Source organism: Somniosus microcephalus, chromosome 4, assembly GCF_052327205.1.
Source record: "Somniosus microcephalus isolate GS21.2 chromosome 4, FLI_Smic_1.0, whole genome shotgun sequence".
Taxonomy (NCBI): Eukaryota; Metazoa; Chordata; class Chondrichthyes; order Squaliformes; family Somniosidae; genus Somniosus; species Somniosus microcephalus.
The window spans coordinates 56,770,634-56,797,008 of NC_140990.1; the positions used below are offsets into that span (position 1 = coordinate 56,770,634).

The window sequence follows — 26,375 nt, forward strand, 5'->3', positions numbered from 1 at the left end:
GAGAGGGTGCAGAATAGATTTACAAGAATGGTTCCAGGGATAAGGGACTTCAGTTACGTGGATAGACTGGAGAAGCTGGGGTGGTTCTCCTTAGAGCAGAGAAGGTTGAGAGGAGATTTGATGGAGATGTTCAAAATCATGAGGGTTCTGGACAGAGTAGATAGAGAGAAACTGTTCCCATTGGCGGAAGGGTCGAGAATCAGAGGGCACAGATTTAAGGTGATTGGCAGAAGAACCAAAGGCGACATGAGGAAAAACGTTTTACTCAGCGAGTGGTTAGGATCTGGAATGCACTGCCTGAAAGGGTGGTGGAGGCAGATTCAATCACAGCTTTCAAAAGGGAATTGGATAAGTACCTGAAGGTCAAAAATTTGCAGGGCTACGAGGGAAGGGTGGGGGAGTGGGACTAGCTGAAGTGCTCTTGCAGAGAGCCGGCATGGGCTCAACCAGCCGAAAGGCCTCCTTCTGTGCTGTAACCATTCTATGAACACGTTAAACCTTCATGGAATAATTATCAGTCATTTTTAGACTGGAAACTTAAACCTGCCATTTCACTTTCAGTCAGGAACAGATTGCAGTTTGACACCAAACTCTGATTTGACAGCATGTTTCCAGCATTCACCGTTGTTCTTCCCGACTCTAAACACAGTTGTAAAGGAGCCTTCTGTTCCGTGCCGAGGAGCTCTGAACCATGGAAGAGAGCGGATGGGACACGTTTCTCACACGCCTCGAGATTAACCCACATGGAGCCTTTGCTGTCAGTGAAGAGAGACGAGAAAGACCAAAGTGCCGTTTGCCCCTCTCAGTGTGGCCCTGAAGGACTGTGTCCAGGCTGAAGTTCTGTTCCTGCCGTATGATCCTCCCCCAGATTGTCCTTTCTGAGTGATGCTAAACACTCAGGTGGGAAAGACAAAAATCTACAACAATGTGTTTAAAACTAAGCTGATTTATTTGACATATAATATCCAGAATATTAAATTCCAGCCCAGTATTAGGGGTTATTAACATCAGCAGAAACAAACCCCTACAGTCAGAATGAACATGGTTCAGTCCTGGATGTCATTAACAGCAGCAACAACAGCAGAATCCAACCACTGCTGTCACTTGTGAACTCGCTGGTGTTTCAGCAGGTGGGATGACCGAGTGAATCCCTTCTCACACAAGGAGCAGGTGAACGGCCTCGCCCCAGTGTGATCTCGCTGGTGTGTCAGCAGGCTGGATGAATTAGTGAATCCCTTCCCACACTCTGAGCAGGTGAACGGCCTCTCCCCGGTGTGCACTCGCTGGTGTTCCAGCAGATCCATTTTTCTTTTAAATCTCTTCTCACAGTCAGAACATTTAAAAGGTCTCTCATCAGTATGAACAAGTTGGTGTCTCAGCAGGTGGGATGACTGAGTGAATCCCATCCCACACTCACAGCAGGTGAACGGCCTCTCCCCGGTGTGAACTCGCTGGTGTACAGTGAGGTGAGATGATCGCCTGAACCCAGTCCCGCAGTGAGAGCACCTGAACGGTCTCTCGTCAGTGTGAACACGTTGATGGGACGTCAGTTCCCCGGAACTTTTATAGCACTTTCCGCAGTCCAGGCATTTAAAAGGTCTCTCGTCAGTGTGAACTCGCTGGTGTTCCAGCAGGCTGGATGACTGAGTGAATCCCTTCCCACACTCAGTGCAAGTGAATGGCCTCTCCCCGATGTGAACTCGCTGGTGGGTCAGCAGGCTGGATGACCGAGTGAATCCCTTCCCACACTCAGTGCAGGTGAACGGCCGCTCCCCAGTGTGAACTCGTCGATGAGTTTCCAGCTGAAACGGGTAGTTGAATCGCTTCCCACAGTCCCCACATTTACACGGTTTCTCCCAGGTGTGACTGCACTCGTGTCTCGACAGGTCAGAGGATCGGTTAAAGCCTCGTACACACACAGAACACGTGTACAGTTTCTCCCCGCTGTGAACGGTGCTTTCTGCTTCCATGCTAAAAGGTCCTGATGAATCGAGTGACTCTGTCATATCTTGAAGTGATGTTTGCTTTGAGTTTTCCATCTGCAAATCCTCCCCTTCGAACACCCTGTAAAATTAATTTAAAACAGGTAAAAGGGAGGGTGAGAGAGAACCCACAAAAACACAAAGGCAGGTTGTGAAATTGAGCGGAATGAATCTGGGAATTTGTGGGGCCGGCACCAGAAAAAAGTGACCATGACCACTAGCCTGGTCTATTTATACTGTACATGGGGATTCTAACCCTGGGACTATACATGGGGATTCTAACCCTGGGACCGTACATGGGGATTCTAACCCTGGGACCGTACATGGGGATTCTAACCCTGGGACTGTACATGGGGATTCTAACCCTGGGACTGTACATGGGGATTCTAACCCTGGGACTGTACATGGGGATTCTAACCCTGGAACTGTACATGGGGATTCTAACCCTGGGACTGTACATGGGGATTCTAACCCTGGGACTGTACATGGGGATTCTAACCCTGGGACTGCACATGGGGATTCTAACCCTGGGACTGTACATGGGGATTCTAACCCTGGGACTGTACATGGGGATTCTAACCCTGTGACTGTACATGGGGATTCTAACCCTGGGATTGTACATGGGGATTCTAACCCTGGGACTGTACACGGGGATTCTAACCCTGGGACTGTACATGGGGATTCTAACCCTGGGACTGTACATGGGGATTCTAACCCTGGGACTGTACATGGGGATTCTAACCCTGGGACTGTACATGGGGATTCTAACCCTGGGACTGTACATGGGGATTCTAACCCTGGGACTGTACATGGGGATTCTAACCCTGGGAATGTACATGGGGATTCTAACCCTGGGAATGTACATGGGGATTCTAACCCTGGGAATGTACATGGGGATTCTAACCCTGGGAATGTACATGGGGATTCTAACCCTGGGATTCTAACCCTGGGACTGTAGAAGGGGATTCTAACCCTGGGACTGTACATGGGGATTCTAACCGTGGGACTGTACATGGGGATTCTAACCTTGGGACTGTAGAAGGGGATTCTAACCCTGGGACTGTACATGGGGATTCTAACCCTGGGACTGTACATGGGGATTCTAACCCTGGGACTGTAGAAGGGGATTCTAACCCTGGGACTGTACATGGGGATTCTAACCCTGGGACTGTACATGGGGATTCTAATCCTGGGACTGTACATGGGGATTCTAACCCTGGGACTGTAGAAGGGGATTCTAACCCTGGGACTGTACATGGGGATTCTAACCCTGGGACTGTACATGGGGATTCTAACCCTGGGATTGTACATGGGGATTCTAACCCTGGGACTGTACACGGGGATTCTAACCCTGGGACTGTACATGGGGATTCTAACCCTGGGACTGTACATGGGGATTCTAACCCGGGGACTGTACATGGGGATTCTAACCCTGGGACTGTACATGGGGATTCTAACCCTGGGAATGTACATGGGGATTCTAACCCTGGGAATGTACATGGGGATTCTAACCCTGGGAATGTACATGGGGATTCTAACCCTGGGAATGTACATGGGGATTCTAACCCTGGGACTGTAGAAGGGGATTCTAACCCTGGGACTGTACATGGGGATTCTAACCCTGGGACTGTACATGGGGATTCTAACCCTGGGACTGTACATGGGGATTCTAACCCTGGGACTGTACATGGGGATTCTAACCCTGGGACTGTACATGGGGATTCTAACCCTGGGACTGTAGAAGGGGAGCCCAGCTCTGGGGTTCTTTGTTAGAATTGTGTGTGATGTTAACCGTGTGCTCTGCTTTTACCAGCGCGTTCAGGAGAGATGGTGTGAAATCTGAAGTGTGTAGAGTCTGAATCAAATAACTGAGTCAATGTATTATTCTTCCGGGCACTAGGACCCGGTGTGCAGTTTTGGTCGCCTTATCTGAGGAAGGATGTTCTTGCCATGGAAGGAGTGCAGCGAAGATTCACCAGGCTGATACCTGGGGTGGCAGGAATGACGTATGAGGAGAAATTGGGTCGATTGGACTTGTACTCGCTGGAGTTTAGAAGAATGAGAGGGGATCTCATCGAAACTTATAAAATTCTAACAGGACTAGACAGACTAGATGCAGGAAGGATGTTCCCGATGGTCGGGGAGTCCAGGACCAGGGGTCACAGTCTAAAGATAAGGGGAACGCCATTTAGGACAGAGATGAGGAGGAATTTCTTCACCCAGAGAGTGGTGAACCTGTGGAATTCTCTACCACAGAAGGCAGTACAGGCCAATTCATTAAATATATTCAAGAAGGAGTTAGTATATTTCTTAAGGCTAAAGGGATCAAGGGATATGGGGAGAAGGCAGGGACAGGGTACTGAGTTTGGATGATCAGCCACGATCTCATTAAATGACGGAGCAGGCTCGAGAGGCCGAATGGCCACTCCTGCTCCTATCTTCTATGTTTCTATATAACAACAGAAAATGCTGGAAAAACTCAGCAGGCCAGTCAACATCCGTGGAGAGAAATTACAGTCAACGTTTCGGGTCGAAACCCTTTTTCAAAACTGGAAAGGAAATAAAATAGATCGAAGGCAGGGCTGCGATAGAACAAAAGAAGTAAAGAGACATTAAGAGGTATTCAAAACCAGACGAGATGGTAATAGGACAGTGGAGACAAAAGACGGCTGAGATTAGGTGTGAAGTGTACTGGCAGGATGAGGGACAGCTGCCAGGTGGGAGAGAGAGAGAAAAAAAAGGAAGGGGGGGGGGGGAAGGGAAAACCCAAAACAAAAGGGGTGGAAAAAAAAAAGTAAAAAAGTAATAGGGGCCGAGGTTATGATCTGAAATTATTGAACTCAATATTGAGTCCGGAAGGCTGCAAAGTGCCTAATCGGAAGATGAGGTGCTGTTCCTCGAATTTACGTTGAGCTTCCGTGGAACAATACAAGAGGCCAAGGACGGTGAGGTCCGAGTGGGAACGGAGCGGTGAATTAAAATGACAGGCGACCAGAAGCTCGGGGTCACCCTTATGGACTGAATGGAGGTGTTCCTCAAAGCGGTCACCCAATCTGTGTTTGGTCTCCCCAATGTCGAGGAGACCACATCGTGAGCAGCGAATACAGTATACTAGATTGCAAGAAGTACAAGTAAATCGCTGTTTCACCTGGAAGGAGTGTTTGGGTCAAAGATCGCAAGCTTCATCAACTCTTGGACACCAACGCCCCTCCGGAACCTTCTTCCTCTTCACTTTCCTCTGACCCCGCTTCTCCCAATCTCACCCCCTGCTGTGTTTTCACTATCCCCTCTGACCTTCCACTCTCTGACCCCGAACGATCAGTCCTCAGCAAAGGCCTGAGCTTCATCCCCTTACGCCCCCACCTCAATGAATTTCGAGCTCGGCATGATGCTGAACTCTTTTTCCGCCGCCTTCGGCTCCGTGCCCACTTCTTTGGCCAGGATTCTTCCCCCCACACGAATGACCCTTTCTCCCGCTTGCAGAATTCCCGTTCTACCTAGACCCCTCCCCCTGGCCTCTTACCCTCTCTAGATCTTTTCATCGCTAACTGCCGCCGTGATATCGGCCGTCTCCATTTCTCTGCTCCCCTCACTCACTCCAACCTACCTCCCTCCGAACTTGCAGCACTCCATTTTCTTAGATCCAACCCTGATATTGTCATTAAACCCACTGACAAGGGTGGTGCTCTTGTTGTTTGGCGAACTGACCTCTACCTAGCGGAAGCTGAACGCCAACTCTCCAACACCTCCTCCTACCTCCACCTGGACCATGACCCCACTACCGAACATCAAACCACCGTTTCCAAGACTGTCACTGACCTCATCTCCTCTGGAGATCTTCCCCCCGCGGCCACCAACCTCATAGTTCCCCAACCCCGCACAGCCCGCTTCTACCTCCTTCCCAAGATCCACAAACAGGACTGCCCTGGTAGACCCATCGTTTCAGCCTGTTCTTGCCCCACGGAACTTATCTCTTCCTATCTCGACTCTCTCTTTTCTCCCCCTGTCCAGTCTCTTCCCACCTACATCCGCGACTCTTCGGACGCCCTCCGCCACTTTAACAGTTTCCAGTTTCCTGGCCCCAACCGCTTTCTTTTCACCATGGACGTACAATCCCTCTACACCTCCATCCCCCACCAGGATGGCCTGAGGGCGCTCCGCTTCTTCCTTGAACAGAGGCTCGACCAGTCCCCATCCACCACCACCCTCCTCCGCCTGGCTGAACTTGTTCTCACATTGAACAACTTCTCCTTTAACTCCACTCATTTCCTCCAAATCAAAGGTGTTGCCATGGGTACCCGCATGGGTCCTAGCTATGCCTGCCTTTTCGTGGGATATGTGGAACACTCTTTGTTCCAGTCCTACTCAGGTCCCCTCCCTCACCTCTTTTTCTGATACATTGATGACTGTATTGGTGCCGTTTCCTGCTCTCGCCCCGAACTAGACAATTTCATTCATTTTGCCTCCAATTTCCACCCTTCCCTCACCTTCACATAGTCCATCTCTGACTCCTCCCTTCCCTTCCTCGACTTCTCCGTCTCCATCTCTGGGAATAGGTTATCGACCAATATTCACTACAAGCCCACTGACTCCCACAGCTACCTGGACTACACTTCCTCCCACCCCGCCTCCTGTAAGGACTCCATTCCATTCTCCCAGTTTCTCCATCTCCGCCGTATCTGCTCCGACGATGCCACCTTCCACACCAGTGCTTCCGACATGTCTTCCTTTTTCCGCAACCGAAGATTCCCCTCTACCGTGGTTGACACAGCCCTCGAGCGTGTCCATTCTATCTCCCACACTTCTGCCCTCACCCCTGCTCCTCCCTCCCGGAACCATAAGAACATAAGAAATAGGAGCAGGAGTAGGCCAATCGGCCCCTCGAGCCTGCTCCACCATTCAATAAGATCATGGCTGATCTGATCCTAACCTCAAATCTTCTATCACTCTGCATCCACCCGAACCCATGTGATCTCCCGGGAGAGGCGAAAAACCAGATAAAAGACCCAATGGCCAATTTGGGAGAAAAAAATCTGGGAAATTCCTCTCCGACCCATCTAGGCGATCGAAATTCTTCCAGGAGATCACTCTGTCCCTTTATTTTCTACAGTACTTACCTTCTGTAAAGGCGATCTCCACCCCAGCCAGGAACAGGAATAAAACCATCTCCTGAAATCTAACACAGAATTAGAACACAGTAGGAGCAGAACCAGGCTACACGGCCCGTGGGCCCACTCCACTACCCACAGGGCCATGAACATTCCGAACCTAGACCCACGTCCAATTTCCTGCCCGCTCCCCGTAACCCTTAATTCCCTTTACCTCTAGGAAACTATCTATTTCTGTTTTAAATTTATTTAATGATGTAGCTTCCACAGCTTTCTGGGGCAGCAAATTCCACAAACCTACCACCCTCTGAGTGAAGAAGTTTCTCCTCATCTCAGTTTTGAAAGAGCAGCCCCTTATTTTAAGATTATGCCCCCTAGTTCTAGTTTCACCCTTCATTGGGAACATCCTCACCGCATCCACCCGATCAAGCCCCATCACAATCTTATATGTTTCAATAAGATCGCCTCTCATTCTTCTGAACTCCAATGAGTAGAGTCCCAATCTACTCAACCGCTCCTCATATGACCACCCCCTCATCCCTGGGATTAACCGGGTGAACCTTCTTTGTACTCACTTGAGAGCAAGTATGTCTTTTCTTAAGTATGGACACCAAAACTGTATGCAGTATTCCAGGTGCAGTCTCACCAATACCTTGTACAACTGCAGCAATACCTCCCTGTTTTTATATTCCATCCCCCTAGCAATAAAAGCCAACATTCCATTGGCCTTCTTGATCACTTGCTGCACCTGCATACTAACTTTTTGAGTTTCGTGCACCAGGACCCCCAGATCCCTTTGTACTACAGTACTTTCCAGTTTCTTGCCATTAAGATAATAACTTGCTCTATGATTTTTCCTGCCAAAGTGCATAACCTCACACACGTATTGTATTCCATCTGCCAAATCTCTGCCCACTTACTTAGCCTGTCTATGTCCCTTTGCAGGTTTTTTATGTCCTCCTCACTCACTACTTTCCGTCGCATCTTTGTATCATCTGCAAACTTTGATATGTTACACTCGGTCCCCTCCTCCAAATCGTTAATATAGATTGTAAAGAGTTGGGGACCCAGCACTGACCCCTGCGGAACACCACTAGTTACTGGTTGCCAATCTGAGAACGAACCATTTATCCCAACTCTCTGCTTTCTGTTAGAGAGCCAATCCTCCACCCACGCCAGAATATTACCCCCAATCCCGTGATTTTTTATCTTGAGCAATAATCTTTTGTGTGGCACCTTGTCAAATGCCTTTTGGAAGTCTAAATACACTACGTCCACTGGTTCCCCTTTATCCACCCTGTATGTTACTTCCTCAAAAAACTCCAGCAAATTTGTCAAACATGACTTCCCCTTCATGAAACCATGCTGAGTTTGTCCTATTAAATTATGTTTATCCAAATATCACATTACTGTCTCCTTAATAATGGACTAACATTTTACCAACCACAGATGTTAGGCTAACAGGTCTATAGTTTCCAGCCTTCTGCCTACTACCCTTTTTAAATAAGGGTGTTACATTAGCAGTTTTCCAATCTGCCGGGACCTTTGCTGAGTCCAGGGAGTTTTGGAAAATTATTACCAATGCATCCACAATCCCTACCGCCACTTCCCTCAAGACCCTAGGATGCAAGCCATCAGGTCCAGGGGATTTATCCGCCTTGAGTCCCATTATTTTACCAAGTACCACTTCCTTAGTGATTTTAATTGTATTTAGTTCCTCCCCCCCTAGAGCCCCCTGTTTGTCCAGTGTTGGGATATTCTTAGTGTCCTCGACTGTAAAGACTGATACAAAATAATTGTTCAGCGTTTTTGCCATCTCCATGTTTCCCACCATTAATTTCCCGGTCTCATCCTCTAAGGGACCAACATTTACTTTAGCCGCCCTTTTTCTTTTTATATAACTATAGAAACTTTTGCTATCTGTTTTTATATTTTTTGCTAATTTACTTTCATAATCTATCTTCCCTTTCTTAATCAATCTTTTTGTTATTTTTCGCTGTCTTTTAAAGACTTCCCAATCTTCCATCCTCCCACTAGATTTGGCTACCTTATCTGCCCTTGTTTTTAGTCGGATACTATCCTTAATTACTTTACTTAGCCACGGATGGCTATCTTTTCTTTTACACCCTTTTTTCCTCAGTGGAATATATTTTTTTCGGAAGTTGTAAAATAACTCCTTAAATGTACACCACTGATCATGTACCGTCTTACCCTTTAATCTATTTTCCCAGTCCACTCTAATCAATTCCGCTCTCATACCTTCATAGTCTCCTTTATTCAAGCTCAGCACGCTTGTCTGAGATCCAACCTTCTCACCCTCTAATTGAATATGGAATTCAACCATGTTATGGTCACTCATTCCAAGGGGATCCTTTACTAGGACATTTTTAATTAATCCTGTCTCATTACACAGGGCCAAATCTAAGGTTGCTTGCCCCCTGGTCGGTTCAGTTACATACTGCTCAAGAAACCCATCCCGAATACACTCAATGAACTCATCCTCAAGGCTGCTCTGCCCAATTTGATTTGTCCAGTTACTATGATAATTGAAATCCCCCATAATTATAGCTGTTCCCTTATTACAAGCCTCAACTATTTCCTGATTAATACTCCGCCCAACAGAGTTGCAACTGTTCAGAGGCCTATAGACTACACCCACTAGTGTTTTTTTCCCCTTATTATTCCTTATCTCCACCCAAACTGTTTCACTATCCTGCTCCTTTGACCCAATATCATTTCTCTGTATTATAGTGATTCCTTCCTTTATTAACATAGCCACCCCACCTCCTCTCCCTTCCTGCCTGTCCTTCCTGATTGTTAAATAACCTGGTATGTTTAATTCCCAGTCATGGTCACCCTGCAGCCATGTTTCTGTAATGGCCACAAGATCATACCCATAAGTCGTTATTTGTGCCGTTAACTCATTCATTTTGTTACGAATGCTACATGCATTCAGATAAAGAACTTTCAAATATGTTTTGTGACACTTAGTTCCTGTTTTTTCCCCTTTTACTACTTTACCTTTTACTCCATACCTTCTGTCCCTTCCTGACACGTTTTGTTTTTTAATTCCACCACTGCTACCTAAGTCTATGACCTTCTCTGTTGTCATTTCTATTATTTGCTCTCTGGAAACCCCCCCCCACTAATTCGTTTAAAGCCCTCTCTACAGCCCTAGTTATATGATTCGCCAGGGCTCTAGTCCCAGCACTGGCCAAGTGGAGTCCGTCCCAACGGAACAGCTCCCTCCTGTCCCAGTACTGGTGCCAGTGTCCCAAGAAGCAAAACCCATTTCTCCCACACCAGTCTTGGAGCCACGCATTTAACTCTTTAATTTTATTTATCCTAGCCAAATTCGCTCGTGGCTCAGGTAATAACCCAGAGATTATTACCCTTGAGGTTCTGTTTTTTAATTTGACCCCTAGCTGCTCATACTCCTTTAACAGAACCGTCCTCCTTGTCCTATCTACGTCGTTTGTACCAACATGGACCACGACAACTGAATCCTCCCCCTCCCACTCCAAGTTTCTTTCCAGCCCAGAAGAGATGTCCTTAACCCTGGCACCGGGCAGGCAACACAGCCTTCGGGACTCCCGCTCTTGACTGAAGAGAACCCTATCTATCCCCCTTATGATACTATCCCCTACCACTACAACATTTCTTTTTACTCCCTCCACTTGAATGGCCCCCTGTACCATGGTGCTGTGGCCAGGTTGCTCATCCTCCCTGCAGTCCCCGCTCCCGCCCTCACAGGGAGTAAGAACCTCGATCCTGCTGGACAAGAGCAAGGGCTGTGTCTCCTTCAACACTACATCCTGGATCCCTGTACCTTCCTCACTCGTAGTCACACCGTCCTGTCCCTGCCCACGGACTACATCTGCAGTAATTAACTTCATAGGTGTGACCATCTCCTGAAACATAAGAGTCCAGGAACTTCTCCCCCTCACTGATGTGTCGCAGTGTCTGAAGCTCGGTCTCAAGCTCCATAACATGGAACTTGAGTTCCTCTAGCAGCAAACACTTGTCGCAGATGTAATCACCGTGAGCCTCAATGGGGTTCACCGGCTCCCACATCTCGCAACAGCAACACATCACCTGCTCCATTCTATATAATTAATTAAATTTCTTATTATTAGTTATGAAGACCCTGCCCGGATATAGATGATAATATCACACCACTATTCAATAGGACTTACCAACTTAAAGGTATAAAAGAGAAGAGAAGGAAGAAAACCAACCAACCAGCTGATCACCAACCTCCTCCTTGAATACTGTCTGTGGGGCCCGTTTGGTTGACTCGTCTCGCTGCTCCGCTTCCGCAGTGCTGTCTAAGCCTGGGAGTGGGGGGAAAAACAGAGCAAAAAACACACCCTCACCTCCCACTTGCCTGAACTCTCCCACTTACCAAAACTCCAGCAGCACTCAATGCACAAGGCACTCCGTGCGCAGCACTAGCCCCGCCCCTTTTATACCCGGATTCTACTTCCGGTTTAAACTGCCCAATAGTTTAATATATCCTTAAAACATTTAACTTACTTCAATTAATTGACTTTTTAAACACACTAAAATTCACAAAATACTCTTAAATGATTTTTCTCCCACTTACCAAAACCCCAGCAGCACTCAATGCACAAAGCACAATAGGGTTCCCCTTGTCTTCACCGTTCACCCCACCAGCCTCCACATTCAACGGATCATCCTCCACTATTTCCGCTACCTCCAAAGTGATCCCACCACCAAAAGCATCTTCCCCTCCCCTCCCCTTTCAGCATTCCGTAGGGACCGCTCCCTCCGAGACACCCTAGTCCACTCCTCTATCACCCCCAACAGCCCTTCCCCTTCGCCTGGCACCTTCCCGTGCAAGCGCAGGAGATGTAACACCTGCCCCTATAACTCCCCACTGCCAGGGCCCCAAACACCCCTTACAGGTGAAACAGCGATTTACTTGTACTTCTTGCAATCTAGTATACTGTATTCGCTGCTCACGATGTGGTCTCCTCTACATTGGGGAGACCAAATGCAGATTGGGTGACCGCTTTGCGGAACACCTCCGTTCAGTCCGTAAGGGTGACCCCGAGCTTCCGGTCGCCTGTCATTTTAATTCACCGCTCCATTCCCACTCGGACCTCACCGTCCTTGGCCTCTTGCATTGTTCCACGGAAGCTCAACGTAAACTCGAGGAACAGCACCTCATCTTCCGATTAGGCACTTTGCAGCCTTCCGGACTCAATATCGAGTTCAGCAATTTCAGATCATAGCCTCGGCCTCTATTACATTTTTACTTTTTTTTTCCACCCCTTTGTTTTGGGTCTTCCCTTCCCCCTTCCTTTTTTTCTCTCTCCCACATGGCAGCTGTCTCTCATCCTGCCAGTACACTTCACACCTAATCTGAGCCATCTTTTGTCTCCATTGTCCTATTACCATCTCGTCTGGTTTTGAATACCTCTTAATGTCTCTTTACTTCTTTTGTTCTATCGCAGCCCTGCCTTCGATCTATTTTATTTCCTATCCAGTTTTGAAAAAGGGTTTCGACCCGAAACGTTGACTGTAATTTCTCTCCACGGATGTTGCCTGACCTGCTGAGTTTTTCCAGCATTTTCTGTTGTTATTTCGGATTTCCAGCATCTGCAGTATTTTGCTATCGTTCTATGTGCCTATGTTTGGGAAAATACACTGAAGCCCCGCCCACTCTTTGTTCCTGACCAAAATGGTTGCACATGCGCCTTGCTACTCACTAAATCAAGATGGCGGCCGTTATCCTGGGCCTGTGACCGGGAGAAGCCCCGAAGCTGCAAACGCGGGACCTTCAGGTTTTGATTCGGGGTTTGCGGCCTGCACCAGTTGTTTATGGAGCCTGCCCGCCCATCCGCCGGTCCATTACTCCGCTCCGTCCGCCTGCTTCTTTGCAATAATCCGGAGCTGGTCTCTTTCCTCACTATTCAAACATTTCACGCACCGCGCATGCTCCAAAGCCAGGCGGGTCCCGCGCCTGCGCACTGAGCTCCAGTAGTATGGGTGCGGCACATTCTCCCCCGCGGGGAATGCTGGGTAAAAACCCTGCCATTGAAAGGCTACATATGTGAATAGAACAGGATTTACTGGGATTGCATTGAGCACTGAATCATGTTCATTCTGGCAGTTGGAGTTTGTTTCTGCTGATCTTAATAACCCCTATAACTCGGATGGAGATTAATATTCTGTATTAAAATTGAATAAATTAGCTTTGTTTCAAACATACAGTGCGTCAAATATTTGATATCTCCATGATAAGAGGAGATTAAAGTCATAGATTCATACAGCACAGAAGGAGGCCATTCGGCCCATCGAGTCCGTGCCGGCTCTCTGTAGAGCAATCCAGTCAGTCCCATTCCCCCGCTCTATCCCTGTAGCCCTGCAAGTTTATTTCCCTCAAGTGCCTATCCAGTCTCCCCTTGAAAACATTGAGAGTTAGATTATGTCATCCCCGAGGAGGTGGGTATGGAGGCGGAACTGCCGGTAAAGTTGCAGAATTTGGGGGTGGGTGGCAAACCCGCCCCTCAACCCGCCTCCGTGCCCTCTTGCCAGGAGGCGGGAAGCTGTCCTGCCCTGGGTCCCGTCTCCTCGAGGCAGGAAAGGAATTAAAGCCTATTCAGTGCCTGTTAACAGGCAGAAAATAGGATTATCCCCATTTTTCCTTCTGAAGTGCAGGCTTCCTGACCTCGGAGGACTCCATCAGGGTGTAGGAGACGAGTAGGAGGTCTGCGGGGGTCAGATGGGTCTGAAAATGCGATGTAGAGGTGAGTGATGGGTGCAGATTTGGAGTGGTAAGTATGTAAGTGAGTGTAAAGTGTTAGAAAATGTTCACTTACCTTTGTTTCTGCCTACAGCCTTCAGCCACTGTGGAGCCAGAGTCCCAACATCTCCATTGTAGATATCACAGACTGGCTGTTGGATCCTCCGAACCAACAGCCAGGTGATTTCTGCAAAGTTGAAAGGTTTGATGAGCCCTGAACACAAGGCCTCATCAAACTACACAGAATGTCAGTGTTTGACAGCTTGACAGGCGACATCCATTGTTCCATTACAGTTTTTTCTGTCAGTCTTTGGTTCCATTTTACCCCGGCTAGATCCTTTCGCATCCCATTGAAGTTAGCCCCAGTCCAGTTTAGAAGTTCCACTCTAGATTGTTCCTTGCTCCTCTCCATTACGAATCTAAATCTTATGATACGATGATCACTCTCACAGACACTTGGTCGACCTGACCCACCTCATTCCCCAACACCAGATCCAGCAATGCCTCCTTCCTAGTTGGGCCAAGAACATACTGGTCAAGAAAATTCTCCTGAACACAATTCAGAAATTTCTCCCCCTCCTTTCCCTTTACCTAGCATTATCCCAATCGATATTTGGGTAATTAAAGTCCCCCAATATCACCACTGTATAGCTCTTGCATATCTCTCTGATTTCCCTGCAGATTTGATCCTCTACCTCCCTCTCTCTATTTGGAGGCCTGCAGAATACCCCCAATAGTGCGATCATACCCTTTTTGCTCCTCAACTCTAACCAAATGGATTCTGTCCTTGTCCCCTCAAGAACATCCTCCCTTTCCAACACTACAATATCTTCCTTAATCAGCACTGCCACCCTACCTCTGTGCCCTGTCCTCACTGTTTTTAAGCCACGTTTCTGTTATTGCCACAACATCATATTGCCACATGGCTAATTGTGCTTATAGCTCACCAACCATATTCACCACACTTTGTGCGTTTACGTACATGCATTTTAAACCCATTTTTGAATTTTTCAGTCTTTCCTAGTCTGCTCCGATCTAATATGGTACTACTTCTGCCTCTAGTACTACTTTCTTCTCAAGTACTATCCAACACACTCGCTCTTTTATGCACCTTATTCCTCTTTTCTACTCTATATGCTGGTGCCCATCCCCCTGCCAAGCTAATTTACACCCTCCTCAACAGCACGAGCAAACCTCCCTGTGAGAATATTGGTCCCAGCTCTGTTGAGGTGTAACCCGTCTGGCTTGTACAGGTCCCACCTTCCCCAGAAATAGTCCCAATGTCTCAGGAATCTAAAGCCCTCCCTCCTGAACCATCTCTCCAGCCACACATTCATCTGTTCAATCCTCCTATTCCTGTACTCACTAGCATGTGGCACCGGGAGTAATCCAGAGATTACTACCTTTGAGGTTCTGCTTTTTAATCTCTTTCCTAGCTCCCTATAGTCTGGCTGCAGGACCTCATCCCTCTTTCTTCCCATGTCGTTGGTACCAATATGGACAACGACCTCTGGGTGTTCATGCTCCCCCCTCAGAGTCCTGCAGCTGCTCAGTGACATGGTAAGCAAGGAAAATCTGGATGGTAAAACAGAACTAACAGACTCAGGTGTTACCCAGATCAATAGTTTATTACGAGTGCACACAGGAGAACCACCTCAGCCAACCCCAGCTGGAGGCTCCGTTCTCAGAGGAAAAGTGACAATACAGCTTAGTTTATACAGTTTATTAGACAACACCCACTTATTACTAATGGGGTGTATACATGGGAATATTGATACTTCATTGGTTTACATGGTTAATCAATCAACTACTAAGCCTGTCCTTCGAACTCGAGTACCCCCTGAATACGTCAGTAAAAAGCTTGTCGACTGTAGGAGGCTTCATATTCATGAGCTATCTCTTACTTTTGTTATCAGTATGGGAAAGTATTTTCCAGCAGAGACATGGCTAGCTGGATACAAAGCCACATTGAATTATGCAGCTGGCTGACTACTTCTTCAAGGCCTTATTTGCTGCTGCTTCTTAATCGTGCCTTTGTATTCTTATCTCTTCCAAGAACAGGCTCTTTCCAAACAGTTACCAGGTTGTAATTACAAGCAACATTTCAGAATGTCAGCTAATTTCTATTTATGTTGGTTTAAAAGGGTTAATATAGCCAAGTATCCCATGGTGCTTTGCATTTGTTTTCCAGCTAACAAGACTAAATGGTACCTTTCAGATAGTTTTATACCGGTCGAATATTGAGGACCCCTTTATATCCCTTAAACCAAATTTTATCCTAACAATCCCCCCTTTTGGCTCTTGGCTAAGCCATATCCATCACCTATATGCAGGATGCTGTACCTCATCTTAACCAGGTTCCCTTCGTGGTGGCCACCAGTCCGGGTGGAAGAGAGGCAGAACATCTGATAGTCCTATCAAACTATGATTGTCTCCCCTTTTATATGCACCTTACCCCGGTATATACTACTCCTGGTACCACTCAGACATGTCCTTTGTTGAGATCAAAGAGATACTGGGGACATTCTCACCCAGTCTCTGCTTTACTGCCTTGGCCAACCTTTTCATCCTCTGCCTATGACATTTATTACAGGCCATGAAAATCAAGAAGCACATTACAACAAACTGCACTACTACTAATACATGTGAAATTAATCTAATCCAAGGATGGATCTGTATATTTAGTCCCCAACTCCAGAGGTCATCCCACCAAGTGGTGACTTTAATTTGATCAATGTCATGCTTAATGTTTTTATTGTTCTGTTGTAGGTTATAATAAACCTTCTGGGAGAGGCGTATCTCCATTCGCAATACTTTCAAGTGTTCAGGCAACAGGGGTATCGGATACCCAAGTGTGTTCTGATAGTCTTTTAAGTCTTTCTTGATATTGTCAGAAACTTTTAAGGTGGTGAGGTTAAGCTGGTGTATCTCCACCAATTCCTCGTGTCCAATCCATACCGGGATTTCAGGAGTGAAGCAGAACTCTGGACTTGGAATATCACAAGTTAGATCGGCATATTTAAACATTTTTAAATTAGTTGTAACAGAATATTCACCCTTTCCGGCATATGCCACTTGAGTGGGTTTTAAATCCGCCTCTAGGGCCTCCATGGTACAATTAATATCCTGATTGGTACCAGTATTGTTAAACCCACACTGTGCCTCTGGGCTGTGCCCAATACTATGTGGACATACAGTGATAGCATGTCTAGTAACACATCCCTCCAATTTTGTTCCAGCCAAATTCCCTTTAATCTTTACAGCATATGGTAACATATTGTGATAGGATATGTGCATTCCGTCCTTCACTACCCCAATATTCTGTATTCGGTGCACCTCTCGTCCTTGGGCTTTGGGTGCCATCACCGGTATTACCAATACCAACCCTAGGAGCCCTCCCCCATCAGGTTTACATTCGACTTGTGTAGGGTGCACCTGAACCATTGCTCTCAGCTGGCAATCCGTCAAGCTCCTGCCTGCTACTGCCCGTTTAGAGGTACCGTCCCCCTTGTGCCCACCAGTCAGGTTCGCCCTTAATTGTTGATTCGTTATCCATAAGGGTACTTCCCCTGCCTGTATCTGGGCCAGGTTTTCCCAGGTTTGTTCCACAATCCAGTTACCACATGTGCTGCATATGTCATTAGCAGCCGCCTGCTGAGATGCATTGTATTCTTCCTTTATTAATTTATTAATGGTTTGGGCGTGTGTTTCTAGCACCGTAACTATCCTTTGCAAATGTATGGTCAGCGTTTGAACCTCAGATAATTCCTTATCCGTATTCTCATTTGTTTTTTGTAAAACAGCTCTAATGTGAGACCCCTGGTCTCTAACCTTCTGATCCAGTGTCGCCAAATCAATAGTGTTAACAACTGAGGTACCCATATTAACGGCAGTTGCTGCATCATTTATCACGGACCTTTTATGTCTCCATATTTGTTTACTTCATTTACGGTGCCCACCACCACTCCATGTCGTGCCTTGTTTTAATACTTGAGTTAGGAGGTGTTAATATAATTGTTGAGTTTTCTTAGAGCACCAGATAGGTAAGGCCGTATCGGTTAAATCTAGCACTACCGGTACAAGCTCATGTTGCACATTATCACTGTGGTAAACCACTGTTATACCTGCCTGTATGAGTGTTTGTATTCCACTGTGTACATGTCTGTACATGCCTCGGCTGACTCCTCCCACGAGCCCAGGTATAAAGGTGACTGCTCCACAGTCCCTCTGTATTCTGGACTGGTCGACCACTCGAGGCACACCTTCATTCTCTTGTTAATAAAAGCCTGTTAGTTACTCGCTTAACCTCAGTCTTTTGAGTAATTGATAGCGCATCAATTTTATTAACAAGATTTTTTATAATGGAGAAGATCCTCACACCAGCATGCCTGGACTTAGACCATCGGGAGGCGGACGCATCCACCAAGTTTGCTCACTGGCTTAAGTGCTTTGAAAAATTCCTGATCACCTCCGCTGCAACGGTCAAATCGGATGAGGACAAACTGGATGTCCTGATCTCCAAAGTGAACCACCGAGCGTACTCGGTCATCCAGGACGCGACCTCGTACACGGCTGCTCTCAAGCTCCTCAAGGACCAGTACACGCGCCCAGTGAACGAGGTGTACGCCAGGCACCTCCTGGGGAGTCGTAAACAACAACCTGGGGAATCGACCGAGGAATACCTTCAGGCACTGTCTGTGCTTGGCCGGGCCTGTGGTTGTAAGGATGTAAAGGCCGCCATGTACACAGAGGAACTTATCCGGGACGCTTTTGTGGCGGGCCACAGGTCCAATTACACCCGACAGCGACTGTTGGAGCAGAGTGACCTCGACCTCAACAAGGCCTCTGAACTCGCACTATCATTGGACGCAGCCTACCGGGGCATGGATGCCTACTCCTCTGCACCGTGGACGCCGCGGGGAACGACAGCCTGGGACACGGTAGGACCGTCTCATAGCACCGTGCCACCCCAGCCACATCCCAGCAACGGCCCAACTACCGCAGCAGTGTCCCAAGGCCAGAAATGCTACTTCTGTGGCCAGGCCAAACACCCCAGAGCGCGCTGCCCGGCGAAAATTGCGATCTGCTCGGGCTGCGGGAAGAAGGGACACTATGCCAGCGTCTGCAGGGCCAAAGCCACCCCGAACCCCAGCAGCGCCGCGTGTGGGCCATGCGGGCTGCCATCTTGGGCCTCCCCAGCCATGTGCGAACCACCGGAAAAGCAGCCATTTTGGACGCCTCCAGCCACATGGGGATCATGGACGCCGCCATCTTGGACGCCAGCCGCCATCTTGGCCCCCAACACCGCCTCATCTGATACCCGCAACAACACACCGATCCCTACGCTGGCCTCCGTTACGCTGGACCAAGCGAGACCGCACCAACTGGCCCGGTCCACAATGGACATTAAGGTAAATGGTCACGAAACAATCTGCCTTTTTGACTCTGGGAGCACGGAGAGCTTCATCCACCCCGACACGGTGCGGCATTGCTCTCTCCCAGTCCTGCCTGTGCACCAGCGGATTTCTATGGCCTCTGAGTCCCAGTCGGCGGACATTGACGGCTACTGCGTGGTGACACTCTTAGCAGACGGGACTGTGTACGATAATTTTAAACTTCTGGTCCTGCCCCACCTCTGCGCTGCCGTCCTACTGGGGTTAGATTTCCAGTGCCACCTTAAAAGTGTTACGATGGCGTACGGTGGACCCCTCCCCCCACTCACAGTCCGCAGCCAGCAGCTTCCAAATTGCCCGCCGCGCACCAGGTGCAACCTCTCCACACTCAGAGTCACCCCCCCGCCCCACTGTTTGCTAACCTCACCCCCGACTGTAAGCCCATCGCCACAAAGAGCAGGCGATACAGTGCCGGGGACAGGGTTTTCATTAAAACCGAAGTGGAGCGGCTCCTGAAGGAGGGGATTATTGAGGGCAGCACCAGCCCCTGGTGAGCCCAGGTTGTGGTCGTTAAGACTGGCGAGAAGCAGCGCCTGGTCATCGACTACAGCCAGACAATAAATCGCTACACCCTGCTGGATGCTTACCCACTCCCCCGCATAGCTGATATGGTCAACCAGATCACGCAGTACCGCGTCTTCTTGACCATTGACCTGAAATCAGCGTACCACCAGCTCCCTATCCGCCCTGAGGACCGCCAGTATACTGCCTTTGAGGCAATCGGCCGCCTCTATCACTTCCTTAGGGTTCCCTTTGGCGTCACCAACGGGGTCTCCGTCTTCCAAAGGGAGATGGACCGGATGGTCGATCAAAATGCGTTGCAGGCCACTTTCCCATATCTGTACAATGTGACCATCTGCGGCCATGACTTGCAGGACCATGACGCAAACCTCAAAAAATTCCTCTGCACCGCCCACCTCCTGAACCTGACGTATAACAAGGAGAAGTGCATATTCCGCACAACCCGCCTCACCATCCTTGGCTGTGTTGTGGAACACGGAGTCATCGGTCCCAACCCCGACCGGATGCATCCCCTTATGGAACTCCCACTGCCCCACTGCCTCAAGGCCCTGAAGAGGTGCCTAGGGTATTTCTCCTATTACGCCCAGTGGGTCCCCTACTATGTGGACAAGGCCCGTCCGCTGATCAAGTCCACATCTTTTCCCTTGACGGCAGAGGCCCGCTTAGCCTTCCACTGTATCAAGGAAGACATTGCCAAAGCCACCATGCACGCAGTGGACGAATCCATCCCCTTCCAGGTGGAAAGCGATGCGTCCGACTTTGCCCTGGCCGCTACCCTTAATCAGGCGGGGAGACCCGTGGCCTTCTTTTCACGAACCCTCCAGGGCCCGGAGACCAGACACTCCGCTGTTGAGAAGGAGGCCCAGGCTATTGTGGAGGCTGTGCGTCATTGGAGGCACTACCTGGCCGGAAAACGATTTACCCTGCTCACTGACCAGCGTTCAGTTGCTTTTATGTTTAACAACAAGCAGGGGGGCAAAATCAAAAACGACAAGATCGTGAGGTGGAGAATCGAACTTTCCACCTACAATTACGAGATCTTGTACCGGCCCGGGAAGCTCAATGAACCCCCGGATGCTCTATCGCGTGGCACCTGCGCCAACGCGCAGATCGATAGACTGCAGGCCCTCCACAATGACCTCTGCCACCCGGGGGTCACCAGGTTCTTCCACTTCATCAAGGCCCGCAACCTGCCTTACTCCATTGAGGAGGTCAGGACCATGACCAGGAACTGCCAAGTCTGCGCTGAGTGCAAACCGCACTTTTATAGACCAGACAGGGCTCACCTGATAAAAGCCACTCGCTCCTTCGAGCGCCTGAGCGTTGATTTTAAAGGGCCTCTCCCCTCCTCCGACCACAATGTGTACTTCCTCAACATTATTGATGAGTACTCCCATTTCCTGTTCGCCATCCCCTGCCCGGACATGACCAGTGCCACGGTCATTAAATGTCTGAACGACCTCTTCACCCTGTACGGTTTCCCCAGCTATATCCATAGCGACCGGGGCTCATCGTTTATGAGCGACGAACTCCGCCAGTACCTGCTCGCTAGGGGTATTTCCACAAGCAGGACCACCAGTTACAACCCCCGGGGGAACGGACAGGTGGAAAGAGAGAATGCGACAGTTTGGAATGCCGCCCTGCTAGCCTTAAAGTCTAGGGGCCTTCCGACCTCCCGCTGGCAGGATGTGCTCCCCGATGCGCTCCACTCTATTCGGTCACTGCTCTGCACTGCCACCCCTCATGAGAAAATGTTTGTCTTCCCAAGGAAGTCCACATCGGGGACATCGCTACCACCATGGCTGACGTCCCCAGGGCCGGTCCTACTGAGAAGACACGTGAGGACCCATAAAACGGACCCCCTGGTCGAGAGGGTTGACCTCCTCCACGCCAACCCCCAGTATGCTTACATTGCGTACCCGGACGGGCGGGAGGACACAGTCTCCATACGAGACCTCGCACCCTCGGGGGCCGCAGTAACCCACTACCCACTACCACCCCCGCCACGATCCGATATCCAGCCCCAGCAGACGGCAGGCCTGGGCCCCGCAACCCGCTCGACACCTACGAGGACTACACACCAGTGCCCCAGCCTACGCGGGACTCGACGCCGGAAGCTTCACTACCCCTGCCGTCGCCACGTCGATCACAGTGGCAGACAAGACCTCCGGAGAGACTCCAATACGCTAACTTTTAATACACTTCACCCCGCCGGACTCAATTTTAAACAAGGGGTGAATGTGGTAAACCACTGTTTGTATTCCACTGTGTACATGCCTGTACATGTCTCGGCTGACTCCTCCCACGAGTCCAGGTATAAAGGTGACTGCTCCACAGTCCCTCTGTATTCTGGACCGGTCAACCACTCGAGGCACACCTTCATTCTCTTGTTAACAAAAGCCTGTTAGTTACTCGCTTAATCTCAGTCTTTTGAGTTATTGATAGCGCATCACTGACCCAGAGCTGTGTGATTGGTTCAGTCTGTATATCAATGATGGGCCCTTTTAAATTTGAGTGGTCAGGTATTCAAATTCCCATAAACTCTAATCCTGGATATAAAAGAGGGGAGAGCTGTGTTTAAATCAGAGTCCCCTTGGAGATTCTCTGAGTGAAGGAACTGGTCAGCTTGAAATTCGAATCAGAAAAATCAGTGAGAAATTTCCAATTAGCAGATTTTGACCATAGAATCAATGGTTACAGCACAGAAGGAGGCCATTCGGCCCGTCGAGCCCGTGCCGAAACAGCGTAGCTCAGTAGGATGGGGATTGAACCCGCGACATTGGCGTTATTAGCACCATGCTCGAACCATCTGAGCAAACTGACCAATATCAACTCCCACAGGGATGGGGAATTCTAGAATAAGGAGGAAGTGGTCACGATTTGAAAGGTATTACAGTATTCGAGGGGCCCTTACATTTGGGATCTTTATTTTGTCCACTCGAGGAGTTAGATAACAGACTTCCTCCTGTGAATGTAGAGCTGGATTATTGGGCCGTGGTGTGTTTCCTTGTTGATCTTCTGTTAAATACATTTCCTGAGTTAATTTAAATATAAACCAGGTTTGCAGGTGTGACACTCTATTCACACATCGAAGGTGAGAGAGATGCTGTGGGTCACACGCTAAGTCCAGTAGCTGAAAGTGATTAACAGACTGGGTTTTGTGTTTAGTGATCCCGGGCGTGTTACCGAGACCTTCCCTGGATACCAAGGCTGGGAGAGGCACCCTGGAATGTATGGGGAGCTGGGACTTGTCCATGAGAGTAACCGAAGGTATGAGAACTGAAATAATCTAGAGTTAGAAAGGAGAAAAGGCCCAAAAATGGGGCAGTCGGTAACAGGACATCAATTAGTCTCCTCTTATCTTGGAAATGTCAAGGACTCGACACACTGTGTGTTGGAAACAAAGCTGATTTATTTGGCATATATCCAAAGATTAAATTCCAGAGTTAGGGAGTTATTAACATCAGAAACAAACCCCAATTGTCAGAATGAACATGGTTCAGTCTGAATGTGATTAATAACAGCAGAATCCAACCCCTGCAGTCACTGGTGAACTTGCTGGTGTCTCAGCAGGTGGGATGACTGAGTGAATCCCTTCCCACACACGGAGCAGGTGAAAGGCCTCTTCCCAGTGTGAACTCGCTGGTATGCTTTTAAAGCTCTTCTCACATTCAGAACATTTAAATGATCGCTCATCAGTGTGAACATGTTGGTGCAGTGAGGGTTGCAGACTCTGTGAATCTCTTCCCACACACGGAGCAGGTGAACTTAAGAACATAAGAAATAGGAGTAGGAATATGCCACTTGATCCCTCGAGCCTGCTCCGCCATTCAATAAGATCATGGCTGATCTTGGGCTCAAAGCCACTTCCTAGCCTGCTCCCCATAACCCTTCATTCCCTTATCTTGCAAAAATCTGTCTATCTCCACCTTAAATGTATTTAATGACCCAGCCTCCACAGCTCTCTGGGGCAGAGAACTCCACAGATTTACCTCTGAGAGAAGAAATTCCTCCTCATCTCAGTTCTAAAAGGACGACCCTTTATTCTGAAACTATGCCCCCGAGTTCTAGATTTCCCCACGAGGGGAAACATCCTCTCTGCATCTACCTTGTCGAGCCCCCTCAGTCTCTTATATGTTTCAATAGGATCACCTCTCATTCTTCTAAACTTCAATGAGTACAGGCCCAACCTGCTCAACCTTTCTTCATAAGTCAACCCCCTCATCTCTGGAATTAACCTGGTGAATCATCTCTGAACTGCCTCCAATGCAAGTATATCCTTCCTTAAATAAGGAGACCAAAACTGTACGCAGTACTCCAGGTGTGGTCTCACCAATACCTTGTACCATTGTAGCAGGACTTCCCTGCTTTTATACTCCAACCCCCTTGAAATAAAGGCCAACATTCCATTTGCCTTTTTGATTACTTGCTGTACCTGCATGGTAACTTTTTGTGTTTCATGCACAAGGACCCCCAGGTCCCTCTGAACTGCAGCATTTTGTAATCTCGCTCCATTTAAGTAATAGTTTGCTTTTTTATTTTTCCTGCCAAAGTGGATAACGTCGCACTTTCCCACATTATACTCCATTGGCCTCTCCCCAGTGTGAATGCGTTGGTGTCTCAGCAAGTGGGGTGAACGAATGAATTCCTTTCCACACACAGAGCAGGTGAACGGTCTCTCCCCAGTGTGAGTGTGCTGGTGTGCCAGCAGATCATTTTTCCTTTTAAAGGTCTTCTCACAGTCAGAACATTTAAAAGGTCTCTTATCAGTGTAAACAACTTGGTGAGTAGTGAGGTGGGATGAAGAAGTGAATCCCTTCCCACACATGGAGCAGGTGAACTGCCTCTCCCCAGTGTGAACTCGCTGGTGTGTCAGCAGATCCCTTGTGCTTTTGAAGCTCTTCTCACAATCAGAACATTCTAAAGGTCTCTTCTTGGTGTGAACAAGTTGGTGTGCATTGAGGTTGGCAGACTCGGTGAATCCCTTCCCACTCACGGAGCAGATGAATGGCCTCTCCCCACTGTGAGTGCGTTGGTGTGCCAGCAAGTTGGATGAACGAGCAAATCCCTTCGCACACACGGAGCAGGTGAATGGCCTTTCCCCTGTGTGAATACGTTGGTGTGCCAGCAAAGAATTTCTGGTTTTAAAGGTCTTCTCAGTCAGAACATTTAAAAGATCTATCATCAGTGTGAACAAGCTGGTGTGTAGTGAGGTGGGATGAAGAAATGAATCCCTTCCCACACATGGAGCAGGTGAACGGCCTCTCCCCAGTGTGAATACGCTGGTGTACAGTGAGGTTCCATGAACAAGTGAATTCCTTCCCACACACGGAGCAGGTGAACGGCCTCTCCCCGGTGTGAATACGCTGGTGTACAGTGAGGTTCCTTGAACGATTGAATCCCTTCCCACATACGGAGCAGGTGAACGGTCTCTCCCTGGTGTGACTGCGCCGATGAGTTTCCAGCTCAGATGGGCAAGAGAATCCCTTCTCACAGTCCCCACATTTCCACGGTTTCTCCATGGTGCGGGTGTCCTTGTGTCTCTCCAGGCTGGACAATCGGTTGAAGCCTCGTCTACACACAGGACACATATATGGTTACTCCCCGCTGTGAAAATTTTCCTTATATAACAGATTCTACAAACAAATACTAATTATGATATTCATACAATATTACAGTTGTGTAGTAAAGTTCTTCTAACAGGCAGTGTCCACCAACTGAGCAGACCGATAGTTAGCAGATCTGGGAGGCATCACAAGATGTTCCACCTTGACTGCAGCAGTCAGCTTTCTTATCCCCAGGGTACAGACTCTCAACTAAGCTGCTAACTGCGACTGAAAAGTAGAGCCTGCGTGATTCTTGTTACATCTGTCAATCAGATCATCCTGCTGAAGGAAAGTTACAGAACAACCTCAAACTAAACTTACAATGAATGAACTAACAAAGGGCCTCCATCGAACTGCAAGGAATATTACTTCCAGCTGCATTCCTTTTACAGATGTGCTCACTCTAACTCGATCTTCCGTAGACATAGGCTTGGCAGACTGTTTTTGTAACTAACAGCTCCTTCAGTATATTTTCTTCCCACAATTGAGTGTTGTGCCTCAGGAGTTAATTGGAACTATAAACTTCTTAAATTGATAGTTAAGACAGATGGCTTTGCCCGTTGCCTAGACAGCACAATGATGTTTATGGACATCTCCAACAGGGAAGGTCTCTGTGTAGAGAATAACAACTTGCATTTATGTAGCACCTTTAACATAGTAAAATGTCCCAAGGTGCTTCACATCACAGGAGCATTATCAAACAAAATTTGACACCAAACCACATAAATTGATATTAGCGCAAAAGAGGTAGGTTTTAAGGAGCGGCTTAAAAGAGGAAAGAGAGTCGGGGAGTTTGGGGGAACGAATTCCAGAGCTTAGGGCCCAGTAGCTGAAGGCACGGCCACCAATGGTGGAGCGATTAAAACTGGGGACATGCAAGAGGCCAGAATTGGAGGAGCGCAGCAATCTGGGAGGGTTGTAGGGCTGGAGGA

At 48.4% G+C, this 26,375-nt stretch overlaps 1 protein-coding gene and 1 pseudogene across 1 annotated transcript; both read right to left on the reverse strand.

Moving 5' to 3' along the window:
- Positions 1-930: 930 nt before the first annotated feature.
- Positions 931-25,416, reverse strand: LOC147118956 (uncharacterized; annotated as a pseudogene).
- LOC147118957 (uncharacterized) lies at positions 15,507-17,892 on the reverse strand. The gene has a single exon (XM_085984687.1). It carries the CDS (start codon positions 17,742-17,744, stop codon positions 16,329-16,331), a length of 1,416 nt encoding a protein of 471 aa, XP_085840813.1. The 5' UTR covers positions 17,745-17,892; the 3' UTR covers positions 15,507-16,328.
- Positions 25,417-26,375: the final 959 nt, after the last annotated feature.